The 22,753-nt window shown below is 30.4% G+C and overlaps 3 protein-coding genes across 8 annotated transcripts; 1 reads left to right on the top strand and 2 right to left on the bottom strand.

Annotated features, from left to right (window-relative positions):
- The first annotated feature begins 410 nt into the window (after positions 1–410).
- Positions 411–4,417, top strand: LOC123010259 (probable multidrug resistance-associated protein lethal(2)03659). Of its 6 annotated transcripts, XM_044406993.1 has the most exons (6): positions 411–772; positions 821–1,236; positions 1,291–1,447; positions 1,507–3,104; positions 3,154–3,384; positions 3,438–4,417. In XM_044406993.1, the coding sequence occupies exons 1-6, from the start codon at positions 411–413 to the stop codon at positions 4,337–4,339; spliced, it is 3,666 nt and encodes a 1,221-aa protein (XP_044262928.1). In that variant the 3' UTR covers positions 4,340–4,417. The 6 variants fall into 6 exon arrangements, with proteins under 6 accessions (XP_044262928.1, XP_044262927.1, XP_044262930.1 ...); XM_044406992.1 differs by having other exon boundaries at positions 411–1,236; XM_044406995.1 differs by lacking the exon at positions 3,438–4,417 and having other exon boundaries at positions 411–1,236; positions 3,158–3,346.
- A 3,470-nt stretch (positions 4,418–7,887) lies between these two features.
- LOC123010260 (protein THEM6-like) lies at positions 7,888–14,863 on the bottom strand. Its single transcript, XM_044406998.1, has 3 exons — positions 14,554–14,863; positions 8,303–8,517; positions 7,888–8,248 (listed from the first exon to the last, which is right to left on the bottom strand). The coding sequence occupies exons 1-3, from the start codon at positions 14,735–14,737 to the stop codon at positions 7,991–7,993; spliced, it is 657 nt and encodes a 218-aa protein (XP_044262933.1). The 5' UTR covers positions 14,738–14,863; the 3' UTR covers positions 7,888–7,990.
- A 3,813-nt stretch (positions 14,864–18,676) lies between these two features.
- Positions 18,677–21,271, bottom strand: LOC123010261 (gustatory receptor 68a-like). Its single transcript, XM_044407000.1, has 2 exons — positions 20,254–21,271; positions 18,677–20,207 (listed from the first exon to the last, which is right to left on the bottom strand). Exons 1-2 carry the CDS (start codon positions 21,031–21,033, stop codon positions 19,962–19,964), a joined length of 1,026 nt encoding a protein of 341 aa, XP_044262935.1. The 5' UTR covers positions 21,034–21,271; the 3' UTR covers positions 18,677–19,961.
- Between the last annotated feature and the right edge of the window lie 1,482 nt (positions 21,272–22,753).

Below are 22,753 nucleotides of genomic sequence, written 5' to 3'. Positions count from 1 at the left end.
ACCAAAACGAGGAAAGTTCAGAAGATGAAAACACGCCTTGTTTTTATTGTAAGGAACTATATTCTCAATCAAGTGAGGGCTAGTGCTCTTGTGTGAGGTGCAAAAAATGGGCACATTTGTCGTGTGCTGGTTTTGACAGCGATAATGATGAGTGCAAAAAAATTTTTGGACACGGAATTTGTTTGGTCTTCAAATTGACTTTTCATAACGAATTCTTTTAGTTCGTAACCCGCGAACACCCTGTACAAATAAAACATAAAGAATATTCATATCACTGATATCAGTAAGTACCTGTTATCATAAAGTACTTTAAATGTGAATAAAATTTTAATAATTTATCGTTTATTTTTAAGTAAAGATTCTTGAAAACAAACAATAATGTTGTTGTAATAAAAGAAGTAAGTGACAAAATGGAGCGCAAAACATATTTAGCAAACAAAGAAACAAATCCAAGAAAGAAATACAATTGGATTTGTCATATATTTTTCAGGCACTTGAAAAAGTATTTTTATAAGATCGGATTTATGATAAATTTTATTTCTAGCTGGCAATTACCGCTAATTATTAAAACATGGAAACAAGCTGGTCAACATGAATCGTACATGAATCTTGAAGAACATGACTCGGAACAACTTGGAGATCGTCTTGAATACAATTGGAGGAAGGAATGTTTACAAAAAAAACCTTCATTAAAACGTGCACTCATCAGAACATTTGGACATGAGTTTTTGATTAGCAATCTCCTCTTTTTACCGGCCGATTTATGTTTTACGTATAAGAATGATTTTTTTTATGATCCACATATAAAAATATTTTACAGCTTAGTTCAACCGACGTTGATAAAGCTACTTCTTGATGACCTTGCTGCCAAACAAACAAAAAAAGTTCTTTTTTATCTATTGGGAGTATTGGGAGTCTCATTTATTCGGCCTATGTCTTTTCATTTATTTTGTTTAACGATTTCTTCTTTGGGCCTCAAACTTCGAATTGCTTGTAGTACTTTAATTTATCGAAAAATATTAACAATGAAAAAAAATACTCTGGAAAAAAATTCTTTAGGAAACATCGTTAACTTGTTATCAAATGACATTGAAAGGTTTGATAACATTATGCTAACACCATACACTTGGTTAACTCCCATCAAACTAATAGCTTCTGTTTTGTACTTGTATTTGACATTTGATTATTTTGCTTTGACTGGAATCGGAGTTTTATTAATATTGTTGATTTGTCAAAGTAATTTTTTAATTCAATTTTTTTGTTACTTAATAAAATACATTTTTATTTTAGATTATGTCTACAAAAACATCTCTAGCATAAGAATGAATGTGGCAAAGAAAACTGACCATAGAATTCGTTGGATGAATAGTTTTCTTAACGGAATTCAGGCTATTAAAATGTACACTTGGGAAAAACTGTTTGAAAAGTTCATACTTGAGGCTCGGGAGTTAAGATACTATTTTTTGCAATGGATTTTATTTTAGTAATTTTTTTTTTTTTATTTAGATCTGAGTTGGAGGAGATAAGCAAAGCAAATCATTTTCGTTGCACTAACAACAGTATTAGATTATATTTAGGGAAACTTTCCGTTTATTTATGTATTCTGGCATTAGTATTAGTTAAGGAGGTTCCTCTAACACCATCATATATTTTTGCTCTGATTGCAATTTATGAAATCTTGAGACTATCAACAGGACAATTCCTTCTTTTGGGTGTTACACAACTTGCTGAAATCGTAATTTCCATTGACAGAATTGAGACATTTCTTTTGCATGATTTTGCTAAATCTGAAAATAATTCAACCAACATAAACAAACCTCTAGGTGTTCACGTTCAAGAGTTAACAGTTAAATGGAATTCGACCACTGTTTTAGAAGATGTTAATTTTGAAGCACTTTCTAACCAATTAGTGGCCCTCATAGGTCCTGCCGGTGCTGGAAAATCAACATTTCTTCAAACATTGTTAAGAGAGACTGAAATCTATAAAGGATGTGTTGATTTGATCGGAAGTGTTTCTTACGCTCCACAAGAACCTTGGATTTTTTCATCTTCAGTAAAACAGAATATTTTATTTTGTGAAGAATTTGACGAAGACCGTTATCGTAGAGTTATCAAAGTTTGTAGAATGGAGCAAGATTTAGCCCTTTTTTCCCACGGTGACAACACATTGGTTGGTGAAAAAGGAGTGATGTTGAGTGGAGGACAGAAAGCTCGCATTAGTTTAGCGAGAGCTGTTTATAGAAATGCCGATATTTATCTTCTAGATGATCCCTTATCGGCTGTTGATGGTTATGTAGGAAGACAAATTTTTGAGCAATGTATCTTGAAATTTTTGAAGGGGAAATGTGTAGTGATAGTGACCCACCAGTTACAGTTTGTCAAAACTGTGGATAAAGCATATTTTGTAGCTAACGGGAAAATAGTGCCTATTGAAAAAACAACACAGTTGGATATGCCAATAGCAGAACTTAATGTGGCAAAAATTGACGACAGTTTTCTACAACATAATTTTGAAAAATCGGAATCAGAAGAAAATATCACAAATCGAAGTGGTGTTTTGAAAAATTATCTACAAGCTGGAGGGACATTCACATGGACATTCTTACTATCATTTTTGTTGATTTTGACACAAAGTTTGAGCATTATTAATGATTATTTTCTGGCACTTTGGATCAATTTAACTGAAAATTATATACAGTCTTTAAACTACTTTTATGTCTACAGTGCACTTGTGTTTTTTCATATTTTTGTAACTACTGTTACTTCCATCAGTTTCGTTAAATATTGTCTTAGAGCTTCAAGAACTTTTCATGATGCATTATTTAAACAAATTGTCAAAGGCTCAATGTCTTTCTTCAATTCTTTTTCTTCAGGTACTATTTTTAATTTATTTTCTAAAGATATTGGTGGAATTGACGAATTTATACCATTATCACTTTATATGACTTTAACACAATTTTTATTAGTCTCTGGATCAATTGTTTTCATTATTATTGTAAATTATTGGATGATTTTGCCTACAGCTGCACTTGTGTTAATTTTAAAATTGTGTAGTGAGCCATTTCGATCGACTGTAAGGATTTTAAGACGTCTGGAAGCCATTAGTAATTCTTTTTATAATAAATGTAACATTTTTTATTTGAAATTTTCTAGAAAGAAATCCGATCTACAGCCATGTTGTCGCAACAGTACAAGGAATAACAGTAATTAAAACCTCCAACTGTCAGAAAATGTTAGAAGTAGAATTTTGCAACTATCAAAATGATCAAGCGTCTACGTTTTATCTGTTTAAAGCAACATATTTTGCTTTTGCTTTTTGGACAGAAATATTATCATTTATTTACATAGCATTTGTTCTTTGCTTCTACTTTACATTTACCGAAGGTTTGTATCTCTTAAATGTGTACCGAATTACTAAACTACTACTATTTTCTTAGATATTTATTTAGGAAATGCTGGGATAATCATAACACATGCAAATTTATTAATCGCTATTTTACAATATTTGATTAGGCTTTTGGGTGAACTAGATGCAAGTCTAATTTCAGTTGAACGTGTGTCGAAATTTGAAATAACAGAAGAAGTTGATGAAGGGGTTTTAGAAGTATCACAAAACTGGCCTGCAAAAGGAAATATCGTTTTTGATTTGGTTTCTATGCATTACTCACCAGATAAAAATTTTGTGCTCAATAAAATTGACATTCAAATAAAAGGAGGGGAGAAAGTTGGCATAGTTGGTAGAACTGGTGCTGGAAAATCATCTTTAATTGCGGCACTTTTCCGTTTATTTCATTTTGACGGCTCAATTCTGATCGATGATATCAACACCAAGTTAATTCCTCTTCAAGTACTACGTTCGAAAATTTCGGTTATCCCTCAAGATCCCGTCTTATTTCAAGGAAGTTTACGACAGAATTTAGACCCTTTTAATGAATTTAGCGATATTGAAATATGGACAGCTTTGGAAGATGGTTGCATGAAAAAAGTTGTTAAAAGTTTGGAGGTTCCGATAAATGAAGGAGGTTCAAATTTTAGTGTTGGACAAAAACAATTGTTATGTTTGACTCGTGCTATTTTGAAAAAAGCCAAAATTATAGCAATTGACGAAGCTACTGCTAATGTTGATTATGAGACTGATGAATTTATTCAAAGCACTATTAAGAAAAAATTTAGTGAGGCAACAGTTTTGACGATTGCACACAGGGTGAATACTGTTTTGGATTCCGATAAGATTTTGGTGATGGAGGAAGGAAGGGTTGTGGAGTTTGGAACGGTCGAAGAACTTCAAAATTTGCAGGGACACTTTCATCGTTTTGTTACAGTTAATGTCAATGAATAAAATACTAAGATTTTTGTATCAAGATTTTTTCTGCTTTTCATTTACAAAACAGCTTCTACAGCATCAGGGCCGTACCCAAGGGGGGGATTAGGGGGTTCAAACCCCCCCCGAAATGTTGAGCACTTTGTTATATAGTGTTATAAGTGTTAAAAATTTAGTTTTTTTATTATTTTAGTGAGTTAATTTTAAATTTTTGTTAATTAATTTTTCATGTGTTAATTATACAGTGTTTCATTTTTATTGTTAGGTACAAATTTAAATAGTTGATAGAATATTTAATTTTAAGACAAATGTGTTTCGAAAAGCTACACCCCCTAAAAAAAATACGTTTTTTAAATGGTTTTTCCCAATATTTCAGAATAGATAAAATTACAAAATTTGCTACCTTTATATGTACACCTAAACAAATGCCAAATAAAATTTTTAATCAGGGGCGTCCTAAACGGTAAAACAAATTTAATTTTTATGCTATTTATGGTCTGTAACATAAATTTTTAAACCGATTTTTACTAAAAATCCGTAAATTGTATCGGAAAAACACAAAAGACCTTTTTTATGAAAAACTGAAATTTTGTTGCTGAAAGTGGCAAGAAACCACAGGCAAAATAGTTAGAGTAAATTTTTACCCTCATCCCATCTAGTTTAGGAAGCCCTCAACTAAAAATTTGAACATTTTATTTTTGTACTTGTTTAGTTGTATAAAAGTTATCATCTGTAGCAAATTTTAATTTTTTTTTCTAAAATGATTTCGGAAATATTGAAAAAAAACCTAGCGTAGCATTTTTCGATATATGTTCATAGAAAATTTTTGTTTTAAAAATGAATATTCATCTCCTGTTTAAATTTGTAACAATAAAAAGTATTAAAGATTTATTTTATTTTTTGTTACTTTTGTGAGTTAGTTTCTATTTTTTTTATGTTTAATTAGGATCTCTTATTTCAATTTAAAATAAAAACGTGTACTTAGAGATTTTTGCTTTTTAATCCGCCTTCTTTCATTTCATTTTTATGGACCATCAAGTTTTATGTTGGAATGGTCATAGATAGACTTATTAAAAAATCAAACCTATAAAAGGTTGTAAACACGGTATATCTTTCGGCAGACTTTAACACTTGTAACCGCCGCCACGCGTGTCGTCGTGTTTATAAATAAGCAAAATATAGAAGTGTTTTTACAGATGCCTATTTTGTCATTAGAAATTAGCTTCAGTTTCGGATTTTGACTTTTGATAATAGTCTGAATCAAGAATTATTCAGAGAAACTCAACAAATTTTGTAACCCATATTAATGTTTTATTGTTTACTCAATTACTTTATATTAATCTATCTATTTTATTCCAAATATAAGGTTATAAAAATTACTCTAGTTGTGTATGAATGTACATTCTTTTCCTGAGACTGATTGATCTTATTTGTTCTGTATGGTGGCTTCCGCTCGACAAAACCAAACTTAAGTTCGGAAACAAAGTCAAAAACCCATCACAAGAAACGTTATTTTAGTAACTGTAAACTCAAACGTGCCCGTGTCTTTATGTATGTACAAAGCTCGGCTGTTGTGATTGGCTGATCGCTGTTTTTTGTTTCTACATATCGTAGCGTAGTTTGTTGGCAAGATCCATTTATGGATTCAATTAATGCTCCCTTTTTAATTTCAGAAAATTAATTATTTAAAGATTTTGTTTGCCGAGCGAGGCCATCACTTAAATTAACATGCCGAAAAACAGTGGCGGAACCAATGTTAGACAAAGTTTCTTAAACAACTCAAGAAAAAATTAAAACTGCGGAATTCCTCACATTGTAATCAGGCGGTTAGACAGATATTAATGGGACTTTTATTATTAATTTTATTTGGGTAGGGTAGAAGCACCAGTTGTGGCCACCTTTAGTGATTTAGATTCTTTAATAATAAATATCTATTCAACTACAAACATTCTACTCATGTTACACCATGTAAGGTAAACTGTACATTTTTAACTATTCAATTTTATCAAAATAGTAGTAATAAATTGTATGTGATTCGCAAAAACTCTTGAAAAACACCAGTTGTGACCACTTTTGCACCAATTGTTGGCACACAATGCACTAGTTGTGGCCATTCAAATAAATAAAATTAAAGCAAAGAAAAACAACGAACTTTATTAATAAAAAACTAAATTAACGTTGAAATAACAAAAAATATATATTATTGAAACATCATTAACAACATTATAAAAAAATTTAAACTATGAACTTTAGTTGTTCTTTCAATTCTTTCATTTCTGGTATTGTATACACTCCTCGCATATTAATCACTTGAGGCTCTTGTATTATCAGGATTATATCATGAATTCGATACCAAAGAACATCATCTTTCTCTGGGCATTTCCAATTATCTCTGCCACTTCTAGTCACAGCACAACAGTAATATTCCTCATTTTGTATGTTAAGTACTTTGGCCGGATACAATTCTTTGTTATATTTAATTATCACATATGACCCTGTATTTATTGCTCGTGTAGTTGCACTAGTAGACACTAAACGATTTTTACTTTTTTTTTGGTCACTATCGATATTTGCTTGTTTTTGTATAACTGTCTTAGTGTCCTTTTTATCAGTCTTAGTTAGGAGTTTATCAGTCTTTGGTTTTTCTAGGTTTCTTACTGTTTTCATCCACTTCTTTAAATTTCCTTTTTCGTTTTGGTACTTTTTTGGCATTTTCTTTTGCCTTGCTCAAATCACCTAGTTGCAGAAAAAAGGCTGCAAAGCCGAAAATGTTTCTCGTATGGTAAATCATACGATGGGCACGAATGGGTTAACATAACTTCCAAAGTCAACTTGATGCCCAGACATTTATAAACACCTTGTATATTGATTTTAATTTTACATATTTAACCTTGCATTAGTGTAATTAGCTTCAAAATTTAGCTAATACATGTGAACATCGAAATTATTAATTGCACTGTTATATCTATTAACATATCTAGGATGTCATAACAGATGTTAGTTGAAATCCCAAAGAGTTTACCAGCGAGGACTTTTAAGACATCTGTTATGACACTGATTGCAACAATTATTTTTTTATTTAGATGGCAATAATGAAAAGCAGTTGAAGTGAATTTTTCCCGGAATTTTCATTGTTATACTAAACTAAAAGGTATTGTTTACAGTTTTCTTTCTGTTTAAATAAATAACGTTAAGTACATACATACATTGTTTAAGTACATTTATTACTTTTCAATTCTTTGACAAATGTTGACAATTGACATTTCGGTAAGGTAATATTACTTTACCCAGCCAACTTTTATAAACGTAAACAGATGTTTAATAAACAGAAACCTATAAAAACATAAAAAAAACACTATTTATGTCATGTATTTTTATATTTACAATTAGTTGACAGCACTTTTTAAATTATTTCCAAGCATAGAAAAATTTAGAATGCACCGGGTGCAATTGGATGTTGTTAAGGTGTAACGAAATGCACCGGAAAAGACAAGTGCGAAAGTTTTGCAAGATTGCTAATTTATTTTACTATTTTGAAATAAATTTGAAAAAAGAGAAACAATACGGGTATTTTAAATTTTAATGTAGATTTAATTTATACAATAAAAAACTTGAGTACAGTACCCCATGCTTAACAAAAACCTAACAATACAATACCTAATCCACATCTCAAAAATTTGTACATCGATTTCCATTTCTTAATCGTGCACTAGATTTTTTATTTAAATGTATCCAGTCTTCGAATTCTGGAGGTGGATCAGGCTTATAATTTTCGTCGTTCTTTTGATCTAATAATATATTCATCATTTCAATTACATTTACACCTAGAATTGTTTGTTTACATAAAATTACTGTCGTTAGAAAACCATCACTTAAAGTAACAAACTGGTGTTCTAAATAAATATGTTTTTCATCCCAGTAAATAACCTGCAACAAAAATACTCTTATTTTAAAGTAAAAACAAAAAGAAACAAAACTTACTCTCGTAGTTATTTTATATGGAGTAAGGAACGGAATTGTTCTTCGATATCTAACGTGACATGCTGTTTGCAACACTAGACCATCAGACTTTAATAAAATTTCATAGATACCAGTTCTTTGGTAAAAATGAAATCTAGCAAAATCTAATTCTCGTATGTAACGGGCATTATTCATATGTTGAAAGTAGATATCCAAGTCATTTGTTGTGCATACACCTAATAAAATATAAGTAATTAGAATTAGGTCTATACTATTATCGAGCGATCAAGACAATTTGTAATCGAGTTATCCTCAGAACCGAAAACATTAAAATGACAAGTGAAAAGGTTTTCAAAATGGCATGATCAAAAGGGTGATGATTATAATAACTAAATTTATAATTTACCTTCATAAAAGAACGGTCTTATTTCAACTCACTTTGCCGTTTTACCTTTCAACTTGTCATTTTATTTGAGGTTTCACGTGCAGTTAGTTCAAAAACAGACATACAGGGTGTCCCAGCGAGATAAAAAAGTCCATTAGTGACCTCTAATTGGTTATATTAAAAAAAAACAATATAGAACATTGATAGACACTAGTCTAGTCCATCGCTTAAAATTATTTTCAACCATACAGCATGTCCCAAAAGTAAGTTACGATACAAACTTGTGTTTTTTTTTAAACGAAACACCATATTATGTTTCTTAGCATTTTTGGATACAGATTTTTAGGACAATGTTTTTTGTTAAACTTTTTGTTTAGTTTTATAAATAAGACATTTTTTTTGACGAAAACATGCACTTTTTAAAAATTTATTACACAAAACCTAAGACATCTAGAAATTGTTGCTACAACTAATATTGAATGTTAAATATCTTTTCATTTATCAATTCTAGACATTAAAAGTTTATTTTTTTAGATAGACAATTTATCAATCTATTAGATGCAAAAATAAAAAAATAGAGTGCTTCATTTAAATTTTTTAAGTTATTTAACTTTTAACAAACTTCTTAATTTGTTAATCTTTACAAATGCAAAACACTAATAAATTACTACATCTTTAAATTCTGTACTTTCTTCTTTGCAGAAATAAGAAAAAATGTCTTTCTAGATGTCTTAGTTTTTGTGTAATACATTTTTAAAAAGTGCATGTATTCGTCAAAAAAACGACTTATTTCTAAGACTAAGCGAAATCGACTAATAAAAGTTTAGCGTAAAAACATTGTTTTAAAAGGCTAAATCCAAAATGCAAAGAAACATACGGTGTTTGATTTAAAAAAAAAAACATAAGTTTGCTCTAAACTTATTTTTGGGACATGCTGTATAGTTGAAAATAATTTTAGGCGATGGACTAGATTAGTATCTATCAATGTGCTATATACAGGCTGTTCCGTTTTTATTGTTACAAATTTAAACAGGTGATAGGATATTCAATTCTAAGACAAAAGTTTCCAATAAACATGTATCGAAAAATGCTTGGTAAGGGAGCTACACCCCCTGGACGGGGGCTAATATGTTAGCAAAAACATTATTTCAGAAACCATTTAAGATAAAATTACAAAATTTGGTACAGATGGTAACCTTTATACACCTAAACAAATCCAAGTATCAAAGGTCGAAATTTTTAATCAGGGGTGTACGAAACTGGGGGAGTTTAAGGTAAAAAAATACCTTATTTATTTTGGCTTTAGTTTCTCGGTACTTTCAGCAACAAAATCTTAAGTTCGATAGTTTATCACAGAAAAGTCTCTTGTGTCGATACGACTTATTGTTTTTGAATAAAATTAATTTAAAATTTATGTTACACACCAATACAACATTCAAATAAATCAGAATTTACAGAATAATAAAAGCAAGAAATTCACATTTTTTAATCAACCTCAAATAATTAACATTACATTACAGTAACAATAATTAAATGAATTTGCCTAAATCTAAAGGAGTTGTTCAAAGTGACCACCATTTTGGTCAATGCATAACTAAAGAAACTAAAGCCAAAATAAATAGGGTATTTTTTACCTTAAACTCTCCCAGTTTCGTACGCCCCTGACAAAAAATTTCGACATTTGATGTTTGAATTCGTTTAGGTGTATAAAGGTTAGCATCTGTACCAAATTTTGTAATTTTATCTTACATGGTTTCTGAAATATTAGCAAAAACATATTAGCCCCCTTCCAGGGGGTGTAGCTCCCTTACCAAGCATTTTTCGATACATGTTTATAGGAAACTTTTGTCTTAGAATTGAATATCCTATCACCTGATTAAATTTGTAACAATAAAAACGGAACACCCTGTATATTTTTATTTATTATACCTGCATCATAATCCTAAATTAAAACACGCTGCAGCGTGCGTAATTTGGCCTTTATAGCACGCTGAAATTTTAAAGTTGTTTAGGTAACAAGAAATAGTGAAATGTCTGGACCAATTGCAACGTGAAAAAATGTGCTTTAAACTAGTAACCGTCTCTGCGAAAACGATTCACAAACAACCTTTGATAATTTTATTGTGTAAATTCACATTTTTTCAATGGTCATAAAAGATCGTAAATGGGCAGGTATAATAAAAATAGCGTATAACACTCATTATAAGCGCCTTTAAAACACGCACGACGGGTTTAAGAGCACGACGCGTCAGCGGAGTAAAGTAAGTAAAGAGTTACGACGTTAAAACAAACCCGTCGTGCGTGTTTTAAAGGCTTGCTTATAAACTAGTATTATAATATACTATTTTATTTCATCATTTAAAGGTCACTAATGGACTTTTTCAACTCGTTCTCAGATGCAAATGCTAAGATGACTCGATTACAAATTATCTTGAAAACTCGATATGAGCGATTATGACAGAAGATGACGAAGATGATGTTTTTGGCTGGATACAGTGAATTATGAACACATAATTCACTACAATAAATTATAGGTTCGATTTTTCACAAAAAAATTTAATAATTGCCATATAATTCAATAGGTACAGAAAAAGAAATAAAATACATAAACTTTTTTAACAAATTGATTTCACTTAACTTTGTAAACAGCTTGCTTCTAAACGGCAATAAGAGCAATAAATTTAATAGTAAATTTACGATTTAGAATCTTTTTGAATATTCTATATTATGACTAATTTGCAGAAATATCAATTCTGTTTAAAAAAAAATTAGAAAAATTTAAACATTACAAAATTTATCTCACTGCAAAATATTAATGAAATATTAATATGTACATACATACTTAAATGATTTCCACTCATGCTAGTTAGCGTTGATCTAAAATGAGTTTTTGTATCTAAAAACTTTAGTGTACTGCGAATCGTATTAAAAACAAACATTCCGCAATTAATTAACGAGTATTCATTATTTTTAGTACGTCATTGATGTCATTGGATGCATATCAAAAAAAGTCAATCATCAGATTTCGGATTAAAATAAATAAAACTTAATAAACTAGTTCTTTAAAGGTTATGTGTCATTGTATAAAAACATCCGTTTAATTAAAAAAACACAACACTAGTTACATAATACATACAGAGTGTTCCCGGATTGCAAGCAGATATTTTAACCACTAAAAGAATACGATATGAAAAATCAATTTGAAGATCAAACAAATTCCGTGTTAATTTTTTTTTTTGCATTTCCCCTCCAGGATTAACACGAACCGTTCAGTGTGCCTGTCATTGTTAGGTAGAAGTCAAAATATCAATGAAAATAATTTGGATTGAATGTTGATCGTGAAAGTTCTTGTGTAGAAGAAAGGCACAAAAAAAAATATCAGTTTTTTTGTTTACACGCGACAGTTTAGTCAGTTGTAATTGGGCCGACATGTACAGGGTGCTGCATTTTGGATGTCCGAATAGGGAATCTCCGAAACTAAGATGTTTAGCCAAAAACGACTGATACATTCTGGAGCTCATTTTTTGAGAAAATAATATTGGTGAAAACCGCATCTTGCTATCGTCTTTTGTTTTGGACTTACAGACAAAAGTTGACATTTTGGCGAAATCTAAAAAATTCATATCTTCGTTATTATAGAAGATACGGATTTGAAATAAAGACATTATACAAGCACTTTTTTACGAGGAATTTAATAATGTGGCTAATATTTTTTTCCAGTTATTGGTTTAGCCGTAATAAAATAAACTTGTATTTTTTTAAATGGGAATCATAGATGGCTATGTCATTTTTAGAAAGCTTGTTTTTTTCTTATCTAAAAAATATATATTTGTAACAAATTATTACAACACATTTTTAGCAAAAAATTATCTTTGATTTTTGTTCGCAGTTGGCCATGAAAAAATGTTGCATCTTCAACTAAAAGGATTTAAACTATATTTATTCAACCAGTGTCACTAATAAAAGAGTTTTCTAAGTAGTAAGTAACGAAAAAAATGCAAAATAAATCGTAAATCAACTTATTGGCGACTAATAACACTTTGTTGTTTTTAAACAAGCTAACATTACCATTGTAATTTCTAGTGATACATAGAGTGTTGTAAAAAAAGCCGCATTAATTCTTCAATAAAATAAATTTTATATGACCCAAAAATGAGCATATGGCTATTCAAATACCCAAATTCCGTCTATGTGGAACGTTATCATACCTCCATTAGATCATCAAAAAAAATGTTTTTTCTAATTGTGTTGACTGCTGACACCTTTGTTTTTCCAATTTTTGGATTTCTTAAAAATATGTAATAATTTGTTCTGAGGCGCTCGCATATTTGTTCAATACTTCTATCGTATCGTATTTTTTAAATTTTTATAATTTATCTATTTTTTCATCTATTTTACAGTTCACAAAACTCTTATTGATTATTATTTACACATTTGAAGTGAAAGAGTTTTTCCATGGCCAACTATTATCAAACAAAATATGTATTTCAGTTTTTAAGTATAGTTATAAAAAAATATTATGTAACAAATATATATTTTTTAGATCAGAAAAAAATAGGTTTGTCAAAATTGCCATAGCCGCCTATGATTTCCATTTAAAAAAATACAAGTTTATCTTATTACGGCTAAACTACTAATTGAAAAAAATTGTTAACTACATTATTAAATTCCTCGTAAAAATGTGCCTGTAAAATGTCTTTATTTCAAATCCGTATCTTCTATAATAACGAAGATATGAATTTCTTTAGATTTCGCCAAAATGTCAACTTTTGTCTGTAAGTCCAAAACAAAAGACGATAGCAAGATGCGGTTTTCACCAATATTATTTTCTCAAAAAATGAGCTCCAAAATGTATCAGTCGTTTTTGGCTAAACATCTTAGTTTCGGAGATTCCCTATTCAGACATCCAAAATGCAGCACCCTGTACATACAGACATCACTTCCAAGAGCGATTTTCACTAAATATTTGCGCATCATTGAAAATAATTTTAATTGGACCCCACATTTTACCTCAACGTTTAACTAGTGCCTTTTATCTTGATTTTTTGGAAAATGTGTAGGCTAATCTGGTGGAGGACGTGTCCTTGGCGAGTAATATTTACAAAATTACGCCATTACGCTTGAGGCGTCATCAATTAGTTAAACAACCATTTTTTCGAAAGATGGACTGGTCGTCAAGCTTCAATTGTATGGCCACCGTGATCACCAGATTTAAATCCGTGTGATTTTTTGTGGGATCACATGAAACAATTAGTGTACGCAGCTCAAATTAATGCCCTCGAAGGGCTATGTGTGCGAACGCAAGCTTTCCTACCCCGAAGGGTACAAATGTGCATTGCCAACGAAGGACCACATTTAGGGCATTTTTTGTAGCACTAACACTGCCACTGATCTACCTTAATGTAGCGATAATTTTTTTGTCTTTATGCTATTTACGTTCCAAAGTTTTTTCTTATGAATGAATGTAAAGCAAGTTAGTTGACGTGCTTTCGGCAAAAGTTGGAAATAGAAAAATTGTTTTCTTGACGAATTTTATTAGTAGTTAAAATATTTGCTCGCAATCCGCGAACTCCCTGTACACTTAACAAACGTGTTGCCATTGGCTCTCACGTTAATTACCTGGCAACACGTTTTTGAAAAGTCCTTCCAAATAATTTTCATTTTATTGTCACTCTCGTGTGATATTACTGTTGAAAACTGATTATTTTGTGCTCAGATATAAATACATATGTATAAAAAGTCTATCAAATAGCCCTTCGTAAGAGATGAGTAGGATGACATGATGTAATGTTTGAAAATTCGCATGCAAAGCAAACACGATTAAAGTGTTAAAATTAAATCAAAGATTCAAATATAAATACTTGAATTGCTAATTACCGTTACTTACCATAATATTCTGTTGTTTCATTAATTTTCACACGTTTGCGTCGTATTTTACACCACGTTATCAAAAATATATTTGTTAAAAAATAATTCAAATCGAAACATACATATAATATAAGAAAAATAACAGCAACTATTAATCCATAAAATAAAGCCGAATCCACGTCAATATTAACGCTGATTATCATTTTGTAAATTTTCTGTACACTTTTAGGTTATTAAGAAACTACAGCTAAGGTGAGAATACTTTTATTGTTACACGCGAATGTGACGTTGCAGTCATTCGGCGTGTTCAAACTGTTGTGGGTCGATCACTAAACCATTGACTAAACCCACTTACCTATATGTACATTTTATACAACCTTGGTTGTTAAACTTGTTTTTTTGTATTTGTTTATACCTACTTAAGCAAACCAGACAAACACAAAACAAAGTGTTTTTATTTAAAATTCGTACCAGGTACAGTCAGTCGATTTGAAATTGTTGTGTCCATAAAACGAGCTATCGTCCGTCCGACCGCAACTATCCCCAATAAATCATTTCGCATCATAAAATTGAAGACTACCTAATAGAGCAAGAGCCTGTGGTCGCCAGACCTTCGTCATTTTATAAAAACTGAAAATTTGTCAGCGCATACAGTAATATCATTTTGCTAAGACCTACTAAAAATTTTATTACTTTTAAGTTAAATGCGGTATTGTTAAGAGTAAACCAGAGGGTAAACATATCATGAATCTGTGGAACCCACCCAGGCCAAGAAACGAAGGAAACAAGTCAGTTTTTACCAGGGTCGGATTATTTACTTTTTTCTTGTCTGAAACGAGTTGGTTTCCAAATTCTGTAATCTAATCACTGGATCTAAAAAATACATTCTCCTTTTGCATGAGGTTTTCTAATGAACGCACGTCGCAGCTTACTTAATTTTTTTTTACTTTAATATTTTGTTGTTATTTGATGTAATTGTTATTGAAGTCAACTAAATATTTTAAGAAATTTGAAAACGCCAGGTGGTTAATGACAAGTTATTATTAAAATGGGGCAGGTAATTTTCTGGGAATTTTAGGAAAAACCTTTTACTTTGGTTAAATACGGCCCTGTTGTGTTGAGTGCAGCAACACTTGCAAAGGAACATGCCATTTATTTTAGTGGCAACCCCTTGTCGGACACCCTTAAGCTTTAATAAATTGTAACTGTTTTAAAAGCTGCATTTTATACATGTTACTTGGACAACTATTAGAAGATGTTTTCTCTCAGTAACCAGACAGTTTCGACAGTTTTACCCCCGGCCAGACAAACATATAGGGTAGCTATAGGCCTCCCATGATGATACTTTGTCAAAACTGAATCATATTTATTTTACTTAAAATTTAGAACTTAACACTTAGAACTGGCAAAACTGTCTGGCTAATGAGAAAACATCTTCTAATAGTTTCCAAGTAACATGTACAAAATTCAGCTTTTATAGTATACCGTAAGTACAGTTACAATTTATTAAAGTTTAAGGGTGTCTGACTAGGGTTTGCCACGAAGTTAAGTGTCTGGCAATGGATGAGATGATTTCTAATATTATTTCGAACAAAATATAAAAAAATAGGCTTTTTTATTTGATAATTTTAAGTTAACATTTTTTTTACTTCTTTGCTACCTGTTATCTCCCAAAGCCACGATGACCCAAACTTCATACTTGCCCATCGTTCCTACCTGTGTTGGAAGTATGCGCTGACAAATTTTCAGCTTTTATAAAATAACGAAGGTCTGGCGACCGCGGGCTATTAGACTATAAGAACATTGGCAAAGAAATATGAAGTTTCGTAATCACTGCACGAAACAATAGTATATTTATTAAGCATCAAGAACGGTAAGGACATTTTACCGATTAAAGAGAATTGTGTTATTGTGAGATCGGTAAGTTCTTAACGCTGGTGATGCTTGTGATTGATTGATTTTTGTTAGTTTTTTTTTAATAAAATATCTAACAAATGTTCTAGAACGTCAAAATACTTTGGCAAGGTTTTTGAATGCTTACCGACTTAGCAATAATAAACAAAATACTTACCGACGAGTTTGGGATAGCAACGAGTAAATAGGTACAACTTACTGTCTTGGCAACAAACGTAGTAAACAAACAATCGAATAGTGTAATCGCGCAAAAATAAATGTAATAATTATTACTCCTATAATTTAATTTTACTCGCGTTGTTATGGTTATTACATGTTTACGTGGCACTACAGATTTTTTAAAAATTGACTAATTTTGTCGACCATTATTGTAATGCTTGAGTTAACTGTTCAATGGATTTAAATAAACAAATAATTATTTTAAAATAAAGTTATTAAAACACGGGTTAACTAAAATTACGATATCTCAAAAATGAATAATAATGTGGTCGGCGTTCTTGTTTCATCATGTTATTAATAAACCTTATACAGACTTCTTTTCCCAAGTCATTTGAAAATAAATAAATAAAAATCTCTATTTTGATAACTTTATTATAAAATTTTTGTTTCTTATTTTTTTTAAAACCATTGAGCAGTTAAGTCAAGTAGTTTCAATAAATATTGACAATTTTTTTAAAAATCTGTAGTACTTTTCAATAATTAATAATTTATAATTACAAAATTGAGATTGAACCACACGCAGGTATTATTATTATTGGTATAAGGGCAGATAAACTGGCCCAACTTGGATGACGAAATGAAAATTTTTCGACCCTTGGTCCAACACGGAAATTCATATACAGGCTGAGTCACATATAGAATGTTCCAATGAAAACGAGCCACCCCGAATATCTCAGAAACTAAAAAGACTTGGCAAAAACGCCGAAACAGATCAATTTTGTTTCCGAGAGAGACATTTTTTGACGTAATTTTTAAAGCACCCCCAGTAACCCCCTAACCCCACACACCTCAACTTTATAAATTTAAATAGCACTAGCCTACTTGTGACGCATCAAATGAAAGCTTATTTAACAAGCTTTTCAAAACTTTTGACCAAAATTAATAAAAACGAACTAGAAAGAATTTACAAAAAAAACGAAACAGGTTAATTTTGCTTTTAAAAAAAGACAATTTTGACACAATTTAAAATCACCCCCACTAACCCTCTAACTTTTTCCACCTCTATTTCGGAATTTCAAATGACACCGCCTCACTTGCGACAGATCAAATAAAAGTGTTTTTCAAATGTTCTTTAAACCTCTTATCTAAAGTTGAATAGGATTATCTATTATATAAGATATTCGTAAAAGATAATGTTTCTAATTAGTAATTACTTCTAATAAAAACTATTAAAAATAAATTACCACTCTTATTTTTGATTTACATAAACGATTTGCCAGACTGTGTGCCACAAATTAATACAGTAGACGACACTACTCTTGGTAAATCAGGAAGTACACTGACTGCATGGTATTGATATGTCAAAAGAATATAAACAAGTACACAAATGGCTTTTATCTAACAAACTTCACTTGAATGCCGAACAAAACAATTAAAATGACTTTTAGCACAAAAAATTTAGATTGCTTTCCATCGGATGTTGTACATACAAAATTCTTAGGACCCACTGTAGATCGGACATTAACGTGGCGATATCAAAAACATTCAGGGTGTTCCGCATTTATTGTTACAAATTTAAACAGGTGATATAATATTAAATTTTAAGACAAAAGTTTCCTGAACATGTATCAAAAAATGGTTCGTAAGCGAGCTACACCCTCTGAAAGAGATGCGTTTTTAATGGGGTTTTCCCACTATTGCAGAATAGATAAAATTACAAAAGTTGGTACAGCTGATAACCTTTAAACACCTGAACAAATTCAAAGATCAGTTGTCGAAATTTTCTAACACGGACGTCTTAAACGATAAGAAAATGTAATTTTTATCTTATTTATGGTCTGTAACACATATTGTAAACTGATTTTACTCAAAAACGGTAAGTTGTATCGAAAAAACGCAAGAGACCTATTTTTGTAAAAAACAATGAAATTTAAAATTTTGTGGCTGAAAGTGTCAAGAACCAACAGCCAAAATAATTAGGGTACTTTTTACTCTAAACCCCCCCCAGTTTAGGACGCTCCTGAGTAAAAATTTCGACATTTTATCTTTGAATTCGTTTGGATGTATAAAGGTTATCAGTTGTACCAACTTTTGTAATTTTATCTACAATGGCTTCTAAAATATTGAAAAAAATCTATTAAAAGAAGCACCCCTTTGAGGGTGTGTAGCTCTCGCGTAGCATTTTTCGATACATGTTTATAGGAAACTTTTATCTTAAAATTGAATATTCTATCACCTGTTTAAATTTTTAACAATAAAAACGAAACACCCTGTATACTTACTTCGAAATCTGACGAATTGTATCTCACAAAAAACAACTTTAACTGCTTATTTGGCCTTAATACAGAGTCACATAGAGTATTGCATTATTTTGTGGGAACACACTGGTTTAACAACAAGGATTTTCAGGCTACAACGTCGGGCTGTAAGAGTGATGGCAGGAATTCCCTACCGTGAAGATTGTAAAATCTTTTTTCGAAAATTTAAGATACTAATTTTACCCTCATTGTTTATCTTCAAATGTTTAGAATATGTAATTATACATAAGGATCGGTACACCATCTTAAACTCCTTTCATAACTACAACACAAGAACTGAAGACCTTTGTTTTAATAATCTACGATTGAGTAAAGTAAGACATGATATGGTATCAATTACTTCTGTATTAAATTTTATAACATCTACCATTTCACATCAAGCATCTACCACCTAATAATTTCCTTCATACAGTCAAAAATTACTTAGCTCAAAAAAGCTTTTATTCTACTGCAGAATATTTAGAATGTGACTTTACTGATTTTGAATATTTTAATGTTAAGTAATTCTATTTTTTATTATATAAATTTAACAAGCCAATACCGAGAAGGAGAGAGGGGAAGAATGAAGGGTTGTTGTTAGCTGGGGGTTTGATGGTAGTTTCGTTGTACCTATGTTTTGTTTATAGTCTGTTTAATTACTCTTTTGTTTTATGTTTTTAGTCTAGTACTCTCCCATTACAAATACCCACACATGCGTATTACAACGATCAGGTTCGCTATTATTAAAAACACAACATAGGTTTCTTCCTTTTGACGACGATCTTGACTTTTGGCCAATTTGTATTTATTTGGTGTTTTTGAATTTGCGCGTGTTTTGTTTGTATTTATTTCATTTCTTTGGAGGAAGATGATCCTTTTTTTTAGCATTATTACAGTTCTTTTTTTTTTCTTTTTTCTTTATTCATTTTCATTCTTGTAATATAAGCAACCCTTTTGTTCTGTGCTAATCAAGTAATCAATACAATTAGACAACGAAAACTTTATTCGGTTATTTGTGGACAGTATAATCACATTACAAACATCTTCGTTCATATTGCTAGTTTTGACGAATCTGCACTATGACAATAAAAAAACCAATCACAGAGGTTAAAACTTTGAATAGTGTTGATCGGTCAACATTGAAAAACCTTGCAGCTGAGAATGTTGGGAAATTTTTCAAAATTACTTTGGTAAGATGTACTTCTTTATTATAAAATTCTGTGAGCTTGTAGCTAATAGTCAAAATTTTTTCAGCTTCAATACGAACAGCATCACAGATCAAAATCATACTTGCGGTTCCAAACTAACCCAACAAAATATTAATAAGTCAACATTCATGATATACTTACAAAACACAAAAACAAGATCGAAAAATCAGCAATAATTTTTTTGGTCGGTATAGATCCATACTTCTGACTTATACTCGTCACAAATATGTTATCAAAGTGACAAAGAAGATGAAGCGTAGTATACGAGATGATTAAAAATATTGGCCACCCAAAAATATTGTTAAAACTGTCGTTGACGAATTTTAAAAACCTTAACCTATGTTGAACTCTTTCAATAGTTTCAATTTGGTATGTATGAAGAAGCGAATAATAAATCTGTTTGTATTTTAGTAAAACAATGCTTAAAATAAAGCAGATGAATGTGTTGCAGAAAAAAATCATATAGTCTTGCACGTACACAAAATTATATTTTTTTATATATTCAAATCCCATCAAATCTAATTTTAAACTAAAGGCCGTTACTAAAAATGCAACATCAAAGATTTGTGCTAGGAGAAAAACTACGGCAAATGAAAAACAATTTTTGTCGATTAAAACGTGAAGTATTTTGACTAGGTCTTGCCACTGCGTCCGTTTCCAAAAAATTACGGAAAATATAACATAATAATTAAGTACTGCCATATTAATGTCTAAAACTGTGCGTTCTATAGCCGGAACTGTAGGAATATTTCTATAAAAGTCTCTATTGATTGTTGATACAAGTATTGATATTGTTAAAACAATGGCAAAAAATAAACCGTAAAATTTTCGTACAACTGTTATTTCTCCATTACTATATAAAGGAGTAACTGCAATAAAATTACCGATACTAAAAATGAAGCTTGTCACTTTTGTTATCATTTTTCAAGTGCACAAAAATCAATATAAAACCTTTACTAAAACTCTGTAATTTTCTTATCCAGGTTGAACAACAAAACAATTAATTTAACCGTACAATTAAATCAATTATTTATAGCATTTTATTTTGTTAATGTCGTAAAACAAACAAAATAAAGTTAATAAATCCGAAATTCATATAACGGGAGATTTAGTACAGGCACGATATCGAATTCGTAGCTATTTTATAAGCTTTTATTTAACTTGCTTTGATATATGTATGTAGCCTTTGCTGTCGTTTAAAAAATAAAATTAAGTCACTCAAACCTGCAAAACCCCAAAAGAGATAGCAAAAATACATTACTGAAAAATTAATTAAGGGCTAAACAGTTCTCGAAAATGATAAAAGATAAGGAAGCTGACACTGTGATTTCATTTGGAAAAATTGAGTTATGGGTATTTGAATTATTACAAAAGTAACCTTAAAATTTTATGGTTTGTTAATTTTTTTTTTCAAAATTTGAAAACATCGGAAGAAAGATCTAAACTTTCTCTTTCAAACGCCAAAAAAACGAATTCAAAATTTTAAAAAATAGCAGAGTTACCGATTTTTATAGTGGAAGGTGCAGATCCAAAAATTTTTGAAAAACTCCAAATATTTCAAAAACAGCTAAATTTAGGTATAGGGAAAGCTGATGAAAACTCTCTTAGAATAACCCGATTAATCCAAAAACGCAGTAAAAAATATAGCTTTCCATTTAAGATAAGAAAGTTAAGACCGTCTTCCGGTATAACCGGAAGTGCCGCCATCTTGAAAATATTTTCATTTAGGAGGACTTAATGCATTATGGCTATGTACCAATTTTCAAACAAATATGATTATTCGAACTCCCAATACTTTTAATGTGGGGTTTAGACGGAACATCCTGTATAAAGTTATGGCGAGAAAATTGCTGACCGTAAAGACTTATAATCTCTATAAGGATTTATTGTCATAGTAACAAGGTCAATGTCATAGTTCAGTGATGGATCGTACAATATTGCACTAATTGCAATACATACCAGGAGAATAAAAAGTATGGAACCAAACGTTTTTTGCTTAAACTATTTATTTTTTGATAAAACTAATTGATGAGTGATAAAGTACTATAAAAATGTGATATTTTAACAAGAATAAAAATTTTCAAAATTTCCTTTTGCTTTTGAGTTCTACAAAAAAAAAAATATTTTTTTAAATGGCAACCCACTATAAAATCATTTTTCTCATAAAAGCTATACTCTAAGGATTACAACAATATGCTTTATATTTAATTTTTTCAAAAAAAATTTTTCACATAAATTGCAATTTTGACAAAAAAAATCGCATAACTCAAAAACAAAACAATTTTTAATTTATATTAATTATTATTTTCTGGAGGCAAATGTTTAAAAATAAAACCGTTTGGTTCCATACTTTATATTCACCCTGTATATTTATTGTTAAATGAAGAGGAAAGAAGGTAAGTTATTTTCATCCTATTGAGAATTTTCTCAATTATTATCTCATTTATATTTATAAATGGTATCTTTGAAATTTTATGAGAATTCATAGACACCTTCGGGATGCACAAAATCCCTTTGAGATCATCGAAAACGAGTTTCAAGACAATTTTCGACTCTACAGGGAGTTAACTATAGAGTTAATTAATTGGTTGACGCCACATGCCGTTGCCAGTTTTACCGTTTTATTTAAGAGTAAATAATA

This window comes from Tribolium madens, unplaced genomic scaffold, assembly GCF_015345945.1.
Source record: "Tribolium madens isolate multiple individuals breed KSU strain unplaced genomic scaffold, Tmad_KSU_1.1 Scaffold_7;HRSCAF=85;Tcas5.2_LG10, whole genome shotgun sequence".
NCBI classification, from domain to species: Eukaryota; Metazoa; Arthropoda; class Insecta; order Coleoptera; family Tenebrionidae; genus Tribolium; species Tribolium madens.
The sequence above is the reverse complement of the archived record's forward strand: the minus strand, read 5'-3'. Positions and strand labels throughout refer to the sequence as shown.

Excerpts from the sequence above, each read along its gene's own strand:
- LOC123010260 (XM_044406998.1), bottom strand. The coding sequence starts at position 14,737 with ATGATAATCAGCGTTAATATTGACGTGGATTCGGCTTTATTTTATGGA. Across the intron at positions 8,518-14,553 it reads TGAAACAACAGAATATTATG|GTGTATGCACAACAAATGAC; the intron begins GTAAGTAACGGT and ends ATATTTTATTAG. Across the intron at positions 8,249-8,302 it reads CATATAAAATAACTACGAGA|GTTATTTACTGGGATGAAAA; the intron begins GTAAGTTTTGTT and ends TTTTTGTTGCAG.
- LOC123010261 (XM_044407000.1), bottom strand. The coding sequence starts at position 21,033 with ATGATAACAAAAGTGACAAGCTTCATTTTTAGTATCGGTAATTTTATT. Across the intron at positions 20,208-20,253 it reads CGATCTTGTTTTTGTGTTTT|TTTGGAACCGCAAGTATGAT; the intron begins GTAAGTATATCA and ends TTGTTGGGTTAG.
- LOC123010259 (XM_044406992.1), top strand. The coding sequence starts at position 411 with ATGGAGCGCAAAACATATTTAGCAAACAAAGAAACAAATCCAAGAAAG. Across the intron at positions 1,237-1,290 it reads AATATTGTTGATTTGTCAAA|ATTATGTCTACAAAAACATC; the intron begins GTAATTTTTTAA and ends TTTTTATTTTAG. Across the intron at positions 3,385-3,437 it reads CTACTTTACATTTACCGAAG|ATATTTATTTAGGAAATGCT; the intron begins GTTTGTATCTCT and ends CTATTTTCTTAG.